Source organism: Mesoplodon bidens (assembly GCF_964165515.1).
Source record: "Mesoplodon bidens genome assembly, chromosome: 19".
In the NCBI taxonomy this organism is placed as follows: Eukaryota; Metazoa; Chordata; class Mammalia; order Artiodactyla; family Ziphiidae; genus Mesoplodon; species Mesoplodon bidens.
The window spans coordinates 14,703,620-14,719,477 of NC_138179.1; the positions used below are offsets into that span (position 1 = coordinate 14,703,620).

The 15,858-nt window shown below is 58.7% G+C and overlaps 2 protein-coding genes across 2 annotated transcripts; both read left to right on the forward strand.

Moving 5' to 3' along the window:
* Window positions 1–120: 120 nt before the first annotated feature.
* NEK8 (NIMA related kinase 8) lies at window positions 121–8,600 on the forward strand. The gene is made up of 15 exons (XM_081220326.1): window positions 121–732; window positions 2,606–2,811; window positions 3,051–3,283; window positions 3,522–3,653; window positions 4,149–4,357; window positions 4,513–4,592; window positions 4,889–5,070; window positions 5,176–5,326; window positions 5,730–5,806; window positions 6,135–6,252; window positions 6,893–7,043; window positions 7,291–7,454; window positions 7,559–7,717; window positions 7,901–8,059; window positions 8,444–8,600. The coding sequence occupies exons 1-15, from the start codon at window positions 686–688 to the stop codon at window positions 8,470–8,472; spliced, it is 2,097 nt and encodes a 698-aa protein (XP_081076452.1). The 5' UTR covers window positions 121–685; the 3' UTR covers window positions 8,473–8,600.
* Window positions 8,601–9,793: 1,193 nt separating this feature from the next.
* On the forward strand, window positions 9,794–15,858 carry TRAF4 (TNF receptor associated factor 4). The gene is made up of 7 exons (XM_081220330.1): window positions 9,794–10,018; window positions 13,001–13,052; window positions 13,633–13,737; window positions 13,814–13,975; window positions 14,065–14,226; window positions 14,313–14,468; window positions 14,729–15,858. Exons 1-7 carry the CDS (start codon window positions 9,876–9,878, stop codon window positions 15,359–15,361), a joined length of 1,413 nt encoding a protein of 470 aa, XP_081076456.1. The 5' UTR covers window positions 9,794–9,875; the 3' UTR covers window positions 15,362–15,858.

Sequence of the window (15,858 nt, forward strand, 5' to 3'; positions counted from 1 at the left end):
CTAGTTGAGAACTGAAGGCAGATTATCTGCGGCAGCGGCAGCGTTGTATGTGTGCGTTGGGGAGCTGAGGGTGTTGACGAGCGCAGCGCTCACTAGCCGGGACAGCCCGGAGACCGCGTCACGTCCTCCCGAGGTGAATCAACTTGCACAGGTCGGGGTTTCCCCGGTCCCTCCCTAGGCAAACGCGAAACTAATCCGGCACCCTGCCCCACAGACCGAGACCGGTCGTTTTGGTAGTGTTCATCGTTTGCGTGCCGGTGAGAATCTGCCCTCTCCTTCGGAAACAGCGCACTAGTGGGCAAAGAGTGGGGCAGGGAGAGATCGGCCCTTTCTTCCCACCCTCACTCGGCCTGCGTGGGGAACCCCTGCGGTCTAAGGAAGCTTTGCGAGGGCCGGATGCGGCCACGTGTGTAGGAAGCAGCTGGTAAGGTGCTGGCTTTTGCGGGGCATGCCAAGAAATGGCATATCGCCCCATTCCTTGCACACTGGGAGGGCGACTGAGGATCCGGGCTGCAGGGACGGTGCAAATTAGCGGAGACAAACGAGAGGCTGAACCAACACCTAGCTCCACTAGCTCCGCCCCTCAACGATCTTGCAGTGCAGGGGGCGTGGTTCTAGAGAGGGCGGGCCCGCGCACGCGCTGTGTCTGAGTTGGGGGGTTCCGGAAATGTGACTCAGAAAGGAGATGGAGAAGTACGAGCGGATCCGAGTGGTGGGCAGAGGTGCCTTCGGGTGAGCCAGGGCTCTGGGGGAGGCAATTGCTCGGGGAGAGGGAAAATAAGCCCCAACTCCGACAGCAAAATCTATACCCGTTTAGCCCCGCCCCGATGCGTGAGCGCCTAATCCGGGAAGCCCTGCGCAGGCTTCCTGTCCTAGTCCTGGTTGGGAAACTCCGCCTCCAAGGAGGTCACGCCCCCGGCCAGCCTTTGCGGCCCCCCTCAGAGTTTGTTCTTTGATCCTGACTCATTCATTCAGCAAATGTTGAGAAGCAACTATACACGTCAGGCATTCGATACTGGGTATACAGTTAAGACCAAACAGGCGTGCTCCTTTCACTCTCGGAGCTTACAGACTATCGGAAAATTATACAATAAACAGGACATTGTTAAAGCAGTGATTAACAAACGGCGAGAATAGAGTACAACACCAGGGAGTATTCATTTGGGATGATCAGGGAAAATTTCTCTGAGAGGTGAAGTTTCAAACCAAGACTTGAGGAATGAGGACCAGTATGTAGTCTGAAAAAGGCAGAGCTTCTCAGGCGGAGGAAACAGCTTATGCTAAGGTCCTCACGTGGGAAAGAATTCAGAGTATTCAAAGAACTGAGAAAAAGACTAATGTAGTTGGAATGTAGTGGGCAAGGTAAAGAATGGAATAAAATGTGATTATCACAGAGGGTGGGAACCAAATTACGGCCTTGTAGGCTGAGGTAAAGGAGTTGAATTTATTTGCAGTGTAAAGGAAAAGAGGTTTAAACAGAGGAATGGTCTTGATATGATTTGCATTTTTAAAATGTCACTCTGGCTGCTGTGTAGAATTTAGATTTGAGGGTGACAAGAGTGAAAGGGACCATTTGAAGTCTAGTGCAGTATTTTAGGCAAGAAATGATAATTTGGCCAAGGGTTATAGCAGAAGACACAGAGAAATGGGTGGGTTCCCAGTATTTTGTAGGTAGTAGAAACAAGATTTACTGATGTTAGTGTGAGACAGAGGAAAGATTCTGGCATGATTTTCAGGTGTCTGACTTTACTAACTGGGGGACTTTAATAACTGGGGGATGGTGGTGTCATTGACTGAGATGGAAGAAACTGAGGAAGGAAAGGTTTCAAGGGCAGGGATCAAGAGTTTTGTATTTGTTAAAATTCAGGATGCTTGCCAGCCATTCAGGTAGAGATGCAAAGCAGGTAGTTGAATATGTGAAGTCTGAGGCTCAGAGGAGAGGTCTGAACTGGAGATATACAGTTGATACTTAGATAGTCCATCATTCAACAGATACTTATTAAGCTCCTACTAAGTGCTGGGGTATGCACTAGGCTATGCACTGGGGCTATAGTGGTGAAGGAGAAAGAACAAAACCCTGCTTTTATGAACACTGACTACAGAATTGGCAGAAAATAATAAAATGAATGGCTCCTACTCACTGAGTATTTTTGATGTGCCAGGCGCTGTGCTAAGTGCAGTACATGCATTTTCTCATTTGGTCCTCTCAACAACCTTGTGAGATCGATCCTATTTCCCAGATCCTGATGTCACATAATTTAAGACCAGATAACTAGTAAGAGGAGGAGCCAGGATTCGAACCAGGCAGTTAACTCCAGAGTCTATGCGGACTTACAGAGACCAAGACTAACTTTATTGGGCACAGTCATTGTGCCTGTGCTGAAACTGAGTCCCAGATAAGTTACACGACTTGCCCAAGGTCTCAGACAGCTTGTGGTCGGTTCTCCCTGTTCCTAAACTCAGTGTTCTGTGCAGTAACTTAGATGACTTCTTAGTCTAGGGGCCAGTTCCCTTGTCCTAAGGAACACCCAGTCAGCAGGTCTGCCCTGCCTGATACGTGGCTGGAAGCCCAGCGGGTACCCACTCCTGTGTTCCACGTCCTCAGGATTGTTCATCTGTGCCTTCGCAAGGCTGACCAGAAGCTGGTGATCATCAAGCAGATCCCAGTGGAACAGATGACCAAGGAGGAGAGGCAGGCAGCCCAGAATGAGTGCCAGGTCCTCAAGCTGCTCAACCACCCCAATGTCATTGAGTACTACGAGAACTTCCTGGAGGACAAGGCGCTCATGATCGCCATGGAATATGCACCAGGTGGGCCAGCCTCCTTGCACTGGCCTGGCTCCAAGGGCCTCTCACCTCTGGGACAGGCAGGCACAGATCAGCCAGCTTCCCTCCTTGGAATGGGCTCGGCTGAGGGTCAGAGGTATAGGGTTCTGACCCCAGTTGTGTGACACTGGCAAGCCCTTGCCCTGCCTGGGTCTTTAGTTTCGTAAAAGGAACATCTCAAGCATGGAGAAACCTGGATCTTGACTAGTTCCTTGCGACTGCAGGTGGCACCCTGGCTGAGTTCATCCAGAAGCGCTGTAATTCCCTGCTGGAGGAGGAGACCATCCTGCACTTCTTTGTGCAGATCCTGCTGGCGCTGCATCACGTGCACACCCACCTCATCCTGCACCGGGACCTCAAGACCCAAAACATCCTTCTAGACAAACACCGCATGGTCGTCAAGATTGGTGACTTCGGCATCTCCAAGATCCTTAGCAGCAAGAGCAAGGCCTATACGGTGCCTGGGCATGGAGGGGACCTCAAGGGTGCTGGAGGTTTTGAGGGCCAAGGTCTACTTTGCATCCCTGTCCCCAGCCCCACCCCCCCAAGACCTTGGCCCCTTAGTCCCTGGCTGGATGGTCCTGCAGGAGGAAGCACTTTTGCCTACTTTGGGGAGAAGCTGTCTCGAAGTGGGCTTTTGGGCAGAGCCTTGGTCCTCCCACCCCGGGGCTGTAATATCAGCTTCCCTCCTGCAGGTGGTGGGTACTCCATGCTACATTTCCCCTGAACTGTGTGAGGGCAAGCCCTACAACCAGAAGAGTGACATCTGGGCCCTGGGCTGTGTTCTGTATGAGCTGGCCAGCCTCAAGAGGGCCTTTGAGGCTGCGGTGAGTAAGTCCCCCCAGGGGGACAGCTGGGATCCCTACCTCTATCTCCTGAAGTCCTTGGCTCCAACCACTTCTGTGTTTCTTCTCTTGTGGCTCACTTATGTCTCTCTCATCAGACTGGTGGATTACCCCAGGCTAGGGCTGTGGTTTCCCTAAGACTATGGGTTCCTTAAGGTAGGGCTTGGGTCCCCCCATTAAACTGAGGGCTCCTGAGGGTAGGGCTCTCCCATCAGATTAGGGACCCTCCTAAGGGCAAGACGTGAGTTTTCCCAACATGCATCCAGCTGACATGGCTGCAGCTCCCCTATCAGAGGTTCTTGAAAGCAGGGTTTGGCTCCCCTATCATCCTGGGAGTCCCCTCACCATACCGATGGCTTCTGAGTGCAGGGCTGTGGCCACCCCGCCAGGCTAGGGGCTGGGCCTGGAGCTGGGGGTGTTGCAGGTTAAGAGCCTGGCCTGAGGTTCTGGCCAACCCCACACGTGGTGCCTTCACAGAACCTGCCAGCGCTGGTGCTGAAGATCATGAGCGGCACCTTTGCGCCCATCTCTGACCGGTACAGCCCTGAGCTGCGCCAGCTGGTTCTGAGTCTTCTCAGCCTGGAGCCTGCACAGTGGCCACCGCTCAGCCACATCATGGCGCAGCCACTCTGCATCCGGGCGCTCCTCAACCTCCACACCGACCTGGGCAGCGTCCGCATGCGGAGGCCAGTGCAGGGAGGGGGCCCTGGGCAGCAGTGGGGCACCCCGTGGGAGCACAGTAGGCCTGGGGCAGAGAGGGGCATTCTCGGCAAGTCCACCATTTCTGGGTGTGGGGATGTCAAGGAGGGTCCTTGTCCTGAAGCCCCCGTCTGTCCTGCAGGGCAGAGAAGCCCCTGGCCACCGGGCCACCCATGGCCCCCGGCAGCACAGGGGGCAGGACCACCAGTGGCCGTTGCAGAGGTAAGTCGGGGCGACCGCAGGGGTTCCGACGGACACCATGGCATTCCCACCAATTTATGATTTTTTTTAAATTAATTAATTAATTAATTAAGGCTGTGCGGGGTCTTAGTTGCGGCATGTGGGGATCTTTGTTGCAGCACGTGGGGATTTTTAGTTGCAGCATGCATGTGGGATCTAGTTCCCTGACCAGGGATCGAACCTGGTCCCCCTGCATTGGGAGCGTGGAGTCTTATCCACTGGACCACCAGGGAAGTCCATCCCACCAATTTAATAGGCCTGATGAGTTGTCCCCGCAGGTGTCCCCCGGGGACCTGCCCGCCCGGCCATTCCGCCGCCGCTGTCATCGGTGTACACGTGGGGTGGCGGGCTCAGTGTGCCGCTGCGGCTGCCAATGCTCAACACAGAGGTGGTCCAGGTGGCAGCGGGGCGCACGCAGAAGGCTGGCGTCACGCGCTCCGGGCGCCTCATACTTTGGGAGGTGAGCAGGCGGGGTGGGGTTGGGGTGGGGGCCTGAATGGAGGGGGGCGTGGCTCAGGAGCTGAGCACTCAGGCCCCGCCCACGCCCTCCCCTGTCCCCTCGCAGGCCCCGCCCCTAGGCGCTGGAGGGGGCCCCCTCCTCCCTGGGGCGGTGGAGCAGCAGCAGCCCCAGTTCGTCTCCCGTTTCCTGGAGGGCCAGTCGGGTGTGACTATCAAGCATGTGGCCTGTGGGGACCTCTTCACGGCCTGCCTGACTGGTGAGCCGGTCAGGGGACTAGCCTGTGGGGACTCAGCTATAAGAAGACCCCCCCAGAGCAATTTCCTTCCTTGCCTATCATTTGCTAACTGCTCACTTAATGCTTTTATCTTCCAGGGAGTGTCTTACTTACCTGATCTCCTTTACCTTCACAGCAGGCCTGGCAAGGCAGTTATATCATCCCCATTTGACAGATGTAGAAACTAAGGCTCAGAGGCTGTCACTTGTCCAAAGTCACACACTTGGGAAGAAAGACCCCAGTCCTTTTCTCCCCCCATCCAATTCTTCCTGCCCTAGCCTCCAACTAACTTTTTCTTGCTCCTCCGATCCAAGGTTGCACTGGTCTGTCTGGAAAAACAGCCTAACCTCTTTCCTTTCCCTTTCCTCACTGCTCCCCTCCCCAGACCGAGGCATCATCATGACCTTTGGCAGTGGCAGCAATGGGTGCCTAGGCCATGGCAGCCTCAATGACATCAGCCAGGTGGGTTTTGAGTGTACATTGGGGAGGAGGAAGTGGGGAGATGGCAAGCAGCCCACATTTGAGAGCTGACACCCAGCTTGGGGGCAGGGGAATCCCCAGCAGCCACAGGTCCCTGTACCTCCCAGGCTGCACCTGTTCTGGGCAGCATCTGGGGAAGTACAGAAAGACCAGGCTTCCCCAGTGGTTGCAGTATGTGTGGGGGGGAGTTAAAGAGACAGCCACCTCATGAGAATTTGCAGCCTCCAACTTCATCCCTACAGAGGATGCTGAGGCCAGGTGGCTAGTCCAGGCCCCTTGCCCAGTCTGCCCTTGCTTCCGCTCTCTCTAGCCCACCATTGTGGAGGCCCTGCTGGGCTATGAGATGGTGCAGGTGGCCTGTGGGGCGTCTCATGTGCTGGCCTTGTCCACTGAGCGGGAACTATTTGCCTGGGGCCGCGGAGATGGTGGTAAGATTTCACTCTGTTCTAGCCTCTGGAACCCCCCCAGCCATGATTTGTTCCTCTTCATAGCCATCTTCTACCCTATGGCCTGTTTTCTCCTCCTCCTTTTCTCTCTGATTCATTTATTCACTCGACAAACCTTTATTGCACACCCAATACGTGCCCACCTTGTGCTGGGTGCTGAGACAAGATGAACATGATGTCGATTCCTTTGGGTGCTCATGATGTAATGAGAGAGATTTCATTCATCCAGAAGTATACGTTGTGCCCCTCGCTGGGTCAGGCATCAGGCTGGGCATTGAAACTAGGGATGACTTAGATAGGGGGTCCCTGTCCTCCTGGAGGACTCAGTCTAGATGGGGGAAGGATGACACATCTCCAACATGATAGAGGACAGACAGCATCAGGGCTCACCCAAGGTCCAGAGGTGTGGGAACACAAGGAGTGGCAAGGGACTCTACCTGGCGAACACAGACGTGGCACCTGAGCAGGGCCTTAAAGGAGGAGTAGAACTTTGACCCACGGAGGGGCCAAGGATGGGCGTTTCAGTCAGAAGCAGCCTTCACTCATGCTGCACTGTGGGTCCTCATCCTAGTATCACTAACCCTAAAGCTCAAACTAGCCCAGTGCCGGTTTCTCCTTGCAGGCCGGCTGGGACTAGGCACCAGGGAGTCCCACAGCTGCCCCCAGCAGGTACCCATGCCTCCAGGACAGGAAGCCCAGCGGGTTGTATGTGGCATTGACTCCTCCATGATCCTCACTGTGCCCGGCCAAGCCCTGGCCTGTGGGAGCAACAGGTACGTCAACTAGGTGCACTACAGTGACTAGCCTGCCCTCTCCCCCACCCTCCTTAGCTGCCAGTGCTCCATCTGTCATTGCCTACCTCCCACCAGGGATTAGAACTGAGGGGGTCTTGAGTGTTCTGTGGGTGCAACCCAGTGTAAGACATGTCCCCTGGTGCACCAGCTCCTGCCCAGATAGGTGGGGGGAGGACAGTCTATATAAACGGTGTCAGCTGGACTTGGCTTTTGGCTCTGCCCTCAGGTTCAACAAGCTGGGCCTGGATCATCTCTCCCTAGGGGAGGAGCCTGCCCCACACCAGCAAGTGGAGGAGGCCCTGAGCTTCACACCACTAGGTTCTGCACCCCTGGACCGGGAGCCCCTGCTGAGCGTGGACCTGGGCACTGCTCATTCAGCTGCTGTAACTGGTAAGTAGGGCCTGGGCACAGGAGGCCAAAGGTGGGCTCCCCTGGCTTCCCTGGGCCCTCTGCTGAGGCACCCTTTCCTTCCTTTCCTCTCTCCTCCCCTACAGCCTGTGGTGACTGCTATACATTCGGCAGCAATCAGCATGGGCAGTTGGGTACCATTGCTCGCCGGGTCAGCCGGGTACCTTGTCAAGTCCAGGGCCTCCAGGGAATCAAGATAGCAATGGTGGCCTGTGGGGATGCCTTCACTGTGGCCATTGGGGCAGGTGATTAGTGGGCACTATGGGGGCAGGTAGGGGTGTGGGCAGACCCAGGGGCAATGGGGGGTTATGCTCAGGGCTACTGAACTCAGCAACCCCATGTTGGGGCCAGTATGGCAATCTAGGAAGCTAGCTGCTTGCTAAGGTATGTCTGTCTCCTATTTCTCTCCTTGGGATTCTCTTTGGCAGAAAGTGAAGTGTACTCTTGGGGCAAAGGGGCCCGAGGTCGACTGGGAAGGAGGGATGAGGATGCTGGACTCCCTAGGCCAGTGCAGCTGGATGAGACACACCCCTACACAGTAACTTCTGTGTCCTGTTGCCATGGAAACACTCTCCTGGCTATCCGCCGTGAGTTATGACTTCACCCTCACCCACACAAGGGTTAACCCAGCTGGCCCCTGCCCACATTCCCATCCTCGGTGGTCACAGCCCAAATTATTAAAAGCATTTTCAGCCCCCAGATAAATGAAAGCAGAAGCTGCTGGGCAAAAGTGAGCTCCTGGGGTGGGCAAGGGTAGGTGCTTCTTGTGCCTGAAGGGCTGCCTCCGCTCCTCCCCAGGGCCCAAATGCGTTCTTTCTCCTCCAACCCTCAAGTCCAGTTTAGTTTGAACCTCTATTTCTGGCCTGGCAGAGTCCAGGGCCCAGTGTGGGGGTGAGAGTGGAAGTAGCTGAGGCTTGCTGGAGGCGTCGCCCTCTGGGAGGCTGCAGGGGTTTCTCTTCTGTGCTCTCCAGCGGTCACAGACGAGCCAGTCCCCCCTTGAGGCACCTGGATACACCTCTGGACGGACCTGATACCGCTTCTCCTGTAACTGTTCTTGAAAAGTGCAGGTGCCTCAGGCATGACCAGCCCCCTGGATTGTATCATCAATGGGGTATAAGAACCAGTAAAGCCCCTGCTCTGCCTTTGGCCCTGGATATGTAAAACTCAACCCACCCTATTCCCCCAACATCCCTCTTTCCCCTCCCCACCCCTTCTTATCTTTAGTCAACGTCCCCAGGGTTCAGCCTGGCTAGAGTTGGGAGACCAGATGTAACTTTCGGAAGCAGGGAGGTCTCCAGAGCCTCTGCAGAAAAAGGCTGGAGGTAGCTGTGGCTCCACCTAGACGCTGCCCCTTCCCCCAGCCCAGTTAGAAAATAAGTCGCTGGTGTCTACTGGGAGCGCAGCTCAGTGCTTTGGAGTAAGGCAAGCTGGGGCCTGCCTGTTCTGGCCATTCCAGAGGCCTAGCCCCTGCATTGCCTGGGGCAGGGAGGTCCCAGGAGTGCTACCAACCGCCCCCACTCCTATATCCTGAGGCACGGGTTTACACAATCTGAGTGCCTCCCTTCCCCGGGGGGAGTGCATGGGCTGCGGTATGCTGTAGAGGACAGCCCTGCTGAAGCTTGCCCTTCACCCCATGCCATTCCCCCAAAGCACGTTGGGAGAAAGGGTAGCTGGCTGGACCAGACTAGTTTCCCAGATGACTGGGAAGTAGCGCCAATAAAAAATCAGCTGCCTGCCTAGAGTGTGGTCTCTTGAGGGCTGGGGGTGGCGGCCACCCCAGGGCTGGGCTGGGCTCCATCTGGGCTGCAGGGCCGCGGTGGAGAGAGGAATGTGGGCGCAGCCTGAGGCCCGGGCCGAGGTTCCTCTGGCCCAGTTCCCAGCCCGGCCTCCCCGCCCAGCTGGGCTCCCCGGATCTGGTTGCCAAGCTTCAGCTGCCTAGCACCTGCAAGCTGGAGCTCCGGGCCCCGGGGCGACACGTGGCCCGCGAGGCCGAGCTGTTGACTCCGGAGAAGCGAATCTTTGTGGCGCGGCCCGTCCCCCGAGGCTCGCCGCCCCGTCCATCATCAGAGCTCCCCCCCACCCCACCCCCGACCCTGGGGAGTAGCGGGGCCTCGATCTCTGTTCCCGAGCATAAAGAGGAGACCCTGCTTCCTGGAGGGGGAGAGTCTGTCTGAGTGCCGACCCCGAAGCTGCCGGACGGCCGGGTGGGTGGGGAGGCCGGTGGGGCGGGCACTAGGACCGCGCGTGCACGGCCCCGCCCCCTCTTCCGGCGGGCGAGCTCAAGGGCTGGGCGCAGGCCGCGGCTGCCAGTCGGCGCCGCCCGCAGCCGGGAGCGCGGCTGGAGCGAGGCGCGGGCTGTGGGGCCGCCGCGAACCCGGCCCCGCTTGCCCGTGCCCGCCCGCCATGCCCGGCTTTGACTACAAGTTCTTGGAGAAGCCCAAGCGGCGGCTGCTGTGTCCGCTGTGCGGGAAGCCCATGCGCGAGCCCGTGCAGGTTTCTACCTGCGGCCACCGCTTCTGCGACACCTGCCTGCAGGAGTTCCTCAGGTGCGGCCCGGCGGGAGCGGGGGACGGCCGGTGGGGGTGGGAGACGCAGCTGGGGGAGGACCCAGGCCGGAGGCACCCCGGGCCTTTGTCTGCGCCGCGGCCCCGTGACCTCAGGGGCGCCCACCGTGACGTCACAGGGCGGCAGTGACGTCAGGCCCCGAGGGAGGACCCCACGCACTGATCCGTAGGGTCCTGCGTGCCACGCGCCAGGTGGGAAGAATTCCGTGCCTTCCCGCAGGGTGGAGTGGGAAAGGACGCCCTTCCTGATCCGTGGCCGGCCCTTCCCCCTCACCTGAGAGCCAGAACGGCCTCACCCTTGAACTTTGAATCCTGGGAAGAGGAGGACAAAACCCTGTGCCCCGCGCAACACCTTAAGCCTCCGAGCTTTCACCCATCTAAGCTTTTCTGATTCTTCGGATGTTCCGAGAACGGCAGCTATTGTTCTCCCATTTCACAGATGAGGAAACGAGATTGAAATTCAAAGAAAGGCTGTGACTTGCCCACGGTCGCGCAGTTACCTAAAGGCTTAACTGGGGTGTAAGCCCGGCCTGCCTGTGGTCGCACGATAGAGGGAGGACTGCGACGCTCCCGATCTCCTCTGAAACAGGAACCCGTTGGGTGTCCCTCCTTGCCCCTGGGGGTCCTGAGTACCGCGAGTGGTCTAGAAGTCGTGAGGGGGAGGGGGTCGCACCCTGGGTGTGACTGAACGCCCCCTGCCCTCTCCCGACCCAGGTCTTCCGTGGGCTCTTGGGCACTCGTTGAGTTCTGGGCGCCCTGCGGTGTCCTGAGTCTCCTGTCCACGCTGGGACCTGCTCCGTCCGGGGTGTGGGGAGGCAAGAAGAGGGAGCCCCGTGTCGTGGGGAGGTCGTGGGCCAAGAGCGCCGGGGAAGGCTGGGTCAGCCAGTGCCCTGTGTCGGGAGGCTGTTTGCTGAGGGTTCGTGGGGCGCAGGCTGGGAGAGTGCCTCCGGGATTCCGTCCCTCCGTCCTCCGCAGCCCCTTGCCCGGCGGAAATCTCAGCAGGCCCTTTGTTTTCGGTTCCCCGCAGCCTGGGCCGGTCCTGCCCTCACATATGCTCCTTGCACAAGCTGCTGCGCTGCCCGCTCCTCCTTTTCCCTCACCCGCCTCCCTCCTCCCTTCAGTGTACACACACTCCCCTACCTACACACAGCCCCATTGTCTTCTCCCGTGCTCTTCCCCGGCCCTCTGGCTTCCAGATGAGGCCAGCTGAGCCTCCCCGCTCCTCAGCTGACCCACCCTGACTGCCTCGGGGAAGGAACGGGGGAGGGGGCTGCCAGGCTTGTTTCCCTCTTCCGTCCCTCTCTGCTGCTTCTCCCCTCCCCCTCCCGGAAATCCCCTCTTCCTCTCCCACAGCCCCTTCCCCCCATCCTGTCTTCTCCCCTGGGCCTGGGCCTCCACTGCACGGCCTGGAGCCGTCTCTGCCCTTGCCTCCCCACCTCGGCTGGCGCCTGAACTCTGATGCTGAGGCCCGGGAGGGAAGGGATGGTGGGACAGGCCCTGCGCCTCCCACCCTAGCAGCTAGGGTGTCCGTAGCACTGGGGGAACCTTTGTCCTGGCTGGGCCCCAAGCTGCCCAGGCTAATCTTCTGCCTGAAGCCTGGGGACTTGCCTCAGTCCCCTCCCTGACTCCAAAACCACTAAGTCAGCACATTCCTGAAGCAGCCAAGCAGACCCCCTCCCCCACGGCCCACCCCTCTTTCCCTTCTGCCAGCGCTGTACTCAGGTGGGTCCAGGAAGCCTGGTTACCCTGTGGGCACGGGCATACCTCCTCAGTGCCTGAGCATGTATTATTCTTGGCGTTGGCAGCATGCCCAGTAGTAGTCGTGGGGTCACGGGGAGGAGGTGGGTGCTAGAAATCCTTTGAGCACCTGGGCCATGGACTGCCCATGTCCTGCAAAGTGCCGTCATGGACAGGGCTGCCGTGTAGCCTCTGCTTCCGCCTTCATCCTTGCCTGCCTCCCACCTACCTGACTCAGACTTGCCAGAAATGCCATGCCTGAGGGTCTTCAGTCCTGCTGGGTGAGCCCTTGCCGTGCCTAGGCCGTGCCAGGCATGCGTGGCTGGTCCTGGCTAGGGTCAGCAAGGCCATGTTGGCAGAAGGAGGCATGCCACAGGTTCCTTGAGTGCTAACAGCCTGGTGTGGGATTGGTGGAGGAGAGGGAGGGCAGCGGACAGGGTCAGCAGGCTTCAGATGCCTGCCGTGCAGTGACCAGAGTCTTGGCTGTGCTTGCCTGGACAGTTTTTCTTGGACTAGCCTCTCCTCTGTGTACAGCGTAGTAGAAACTGTCCGAGCTGTGGAATCAGACAGACATACCCAGTTCACCCTTGAGCCTCAGTTCTTTGATCTGCAAAATGAGGCACTGAGCCCCTTCTCAGGCAGGTTGTGAGAACTGGTGGGAGTGTAAACACAATACCTTGGAGCGAGCCTTTCCTCCTCTTTGCTTTAGAAGACACACCCACATAGGAGGAGGGGAGAGTTGGGCTAAGGTGGCCCCAAGCTGACCTTTGCCCTGGGTTCTTGGCTGGGCACCCTCACAGGGGCTGGGCAGCCCTGGCTGTTAACCTCAGCCCATCCGTGTTCACCTTCCCCCAACAGCTTTCAGCCCAGCCAATGAAAAGTAACCTGGGGGACTGGGTGGCTGGGCAGCCTGTTCCTTTCGCCGTCCAGCTGCCATCGTGGGGGAGGGGTGCCAGCTGCCACCTGTTGGCCAAATGCTGTCTGAAGCAGCTGCCTCTGCCTCCACTGGACCCAAATCCACCCTCCCCGGGACAGGAGCTGGGATCTTTGGGGGTCCTGTAGAAGTGGGTACCCTCAGGCCTCTACTTGCCCTCTCCGGTAGGGCTGCCTGGGAGCCTGGGAACCGGTCTGGTGAGGGAAGGAGGCGACCCTGCTTGAGGGGGTGGGGCCCAGGGATCTCTCTTCCCATAGTGTGGCGCCTTGACCCTGTCCCCTCCCCCTTCACAGTGAAGGAGTCTTCAAGTGCCCTGAGGATCAACTTCCTCTGGACTATGCCAAGGTGAGTCCACCGTGCCAGGTACAGGCTCTTGCCCTCGGTGGAGGCTGGAGCTGCTGCAGCCAGTGGGCTCGGGGCCAGTGTCAACCCGGTGCTGCGGAATCATGCACCCCTACGAACGTGGCCTGTTCCCTCCCACCAGGCCAGTTCGCAGATGAGGCCCGAGTCTGCCCTGGAGGGCAGGCATAATGCCCAGCCTGTGGGGGTGTACAGAACCGCTCTGTGCCCACCAGAAGTGTCCCCTCCCATTTGGGTGGCTGGCCAGCCCTGTGGCTGAAGGCCAGGGCCCCTGTACCAGGAGGAAGGAAGCAAAGGGTGTGGAGGCTGCCTGGGGCTGGGCAGGCTGATTGGCTGCCGCTCCGAAGGGAACGTCCTGGGCCAGCGTGTTGGGGACCCTGGAATCTAGTGTTAGAGCAGAGACCACCTGCTGCACTCTTTATCCCTGGGCACAGAGGAGAATTTACACCGAGGGGCTGTTGCTGGCTCTAAGGTAGAAAGCTAAGCTGTCTGGGGTGGAGGAGGTGGGAACTGGGGGCTGTAGCAGGCTCTGACCCTGACCAGTTCCCCGCCTACTTGCCCCCAGATCTACCCAGACCCAGAGCTGGAGGTACAGGTACTGGGCCTGCCTATCCGCTGCATCCACAGTGAGGAGGGCTGCCGCTGGAGTGGGCCACTTCGTCACCTACAGGTGAGGCTCTGAAGGGGCCTGGGGTGGGGGGACTGCCCCTGCCTGGGCAGGCACTAACTGTGGCCCCTCCCACCAGGGCCACCTGAATACCTGCAGCTTCAATGTAGTCCCCTGCCCCAACCGCTGCCCCGCCAAGCTGAGCCGCCGGGATCTGCCCGCGCACCTGCAGCACGACTGCCCCAAGCGGCGACTCAAGTGCGAGTTCTGTGGCTGTGACTTCAGCGGGGAGGCCTTTGAGGTGGGTGGGGCCTGGCTGAGGGTAGAGGGAGAGTGGGGCACCTGGTGGCCCAGGGATCCCTTAACTCGGCCCCTCTGGCGTTTCCACAGAGCCACGAAGGTGTGTGCCCGCAAGAGAGTGTGTACTGTGAGAACAAGTGCGGTGCCCGCATGATGCGGCGGCTCCTGGCCCAGCATGCCACCTCTGAGTGCCCCAAGCGCACCCAGCCTTGCACTTACTGCACCAAGGAGTTTGTCTTTGACACCATCCAGGTGAGGCCCTTCCTGAGCTGTGGGCCGCGGGGCAGGTAGCAGGGAGTCAGGCTACTGACTGCTTCTCTCTGCTTCTGTGGCCCTAGAGCCACCAGTACCAGTGCCCGAGGCTGCCTGTGCCGTGCCCCAACCAGTGTGGCGTGGGCACCATGGCTCGGGAGGATCTGCCGGGCCACCTCAAGGACAGCTGTAGCACTGCCCTGGTGCTGTGCCCATTCAAAGACTCCGGTTGCAAGCACAGGGTGAGATGCCTCTCTTCCTTCCTGTCAGCTCTCTTCTTGGTCCTTGAAACCTCAGACATAGGCCCGTAGTGGTCCCTGCTGTGCTGCTCTGAAGCCTCAGCCCTCCCCCTGCTGGCCAGCTCCAGCCTCCTCCTAGAGCCCTCTACCTTCCTCATTCAGAGCTGGGTGCCCACTGCCCTGTACCTGCTCCTCCCCTCTCCCCTGAACTTGCCCCAACTAACTCTCCTCTCTTCCCCCATGGCCTGGGGCTTTGCCAACAGTGCCCTAAGCTGGCAATGGCACGGCACGTGGAGGAGAGCGTGAAGCCACATCTGGCCATGATGTGTGCCCTGGTGGGCCGGCAACGGCAAGAGCTGCAGGAGCTGCGAAGAGAGCTGGAGGAGCTCTCCGTGGGCAGCGACGGCGTGCTCATCTGGAAGATTGGCAGTTACGGGCGAAGGCTACAGGAGGCCAAAGCCAAGCCCAACCTCGAGTGCTTCAGCCCCGCCTTCTACACGCATAAGTATGGCTACAAGCTGCAGGTGTCTGCATTCCTCAATGGCAATGGCAGTGGTGAGGGTACACATCTCTCGCTCTACATTCGCGTGCTGCCAGGTGCCTTTGACAATCTCCTTGAGTGGCCCTTTGCCCGCCGCGTCACCTTCTCCCTGCTGGATCAGAGCGACCCTGGGCTGGCTAAGCCACAGCATGTCACTGAGACCTTTCACCCTGACCCAAACTGGAAGAATTTCCAAAAACCAGGCACTTGGCGGGGCTCCCTGGATGAGAGTTCTCTGGGCTTTGGTTACCCCAAGTTCATCTCCCACCAGGATATCCGCAAGCGAAACTATGTGCGGGATGATGCAGTCTTCATCCGTGCCTCTGTTGAATTGCCCCGAAAGATCCTCAGCTGAGAGCAGACCCAGCTATAGGAAAAAGGGGGGTGGGAAATGACCTCCATCAGGCAGGCTGAGCCTGGAGAGGGGGCCGGACCCCCTTACAGCTGCCTCCGCTGCCTAGGTTCTGTTACCCTGTTCCCCCTCCCTCCTTCCCTACCACCCTCAGGTGCCTCCTTTTGGTGCTTCAGCCCTGGCCTCTGGGAAGAGCAGGTCTTAGGGTCATCAAGGGCTTGGAAACAAGCGATCCCGGGGCCTGTTGCCTAGGATCAGGGCAGACATGCCTTGGTGCCGGCCACACTCTTCCAGGGACTGAGGTGCCTGCTGGTGCTATGTCCCAAGAGCCATAGGGGGGGGGAGGGGGAGTTGGGAAACTGAGGGGTAGTTAAAAGAATCTGTCTTGAGATCTGATGTCTCCTCTCCCCAGCTGTGTCCCCTCTGGTTATTTATTTACTTAGTGCCAGGAGGGCACAGCAGGGGAGCCCTGATTTTTAATAAATCCTGACTTGTATTTA

What these genes read in the sequence shown, in the direction of transcription:
- NEK8 (XM_081220326.1), top strand. Translation starts at nt 686, where the DNA reads ATGGAGAAGTACGAGCGGATCCGAGTGGTGGGCAGAGGTGCCTTCGG. An exon ending in CTTCACGGCCTGCCTGACTG is followed by an intron (nt 5,327 to 5,729) that starts GTGAGCCGGTCA and finishes TCCCCTCCCCAG; the next exon opens with ACCGAGGCATCATCATGACC. An exon ending in CTGGCCTGTGGGAGCAACAG is followed by an intron (nt 7,044 to 7,290) that starts GTACGTCAACTA and finishes CTCTGCCCTCAG; the next exon opens with GTTCAACAAGCTGGGCCTGG.
- TRAF4 (XM_081220330.1), top strand. Translation starts at nt 9,876, where the DNA reads ATGCCCGGCTTTGACTACAAGTTCTTGGAGAAGCCCAAGCGGCGGCTG. An exon ending in TGCCTGCAGGAGTTCCTCAG is followed by an intron (nt 10,019 to 13,000) that starts GTGCGGCCCGGC and finishes CCCCCTTCACAG; the next exon opens with TGAAGGAGTCTTCAAGTGCC. An exon ending in TTGTCTTTGACACCATCCAG is followed by an intron (nt 14,227 to 14,312) that starts GTGAGGCCCTTC and finishes CTGTGGCCCTAG; the next exon opens with AGCCACCAGTACCAGTGCCC.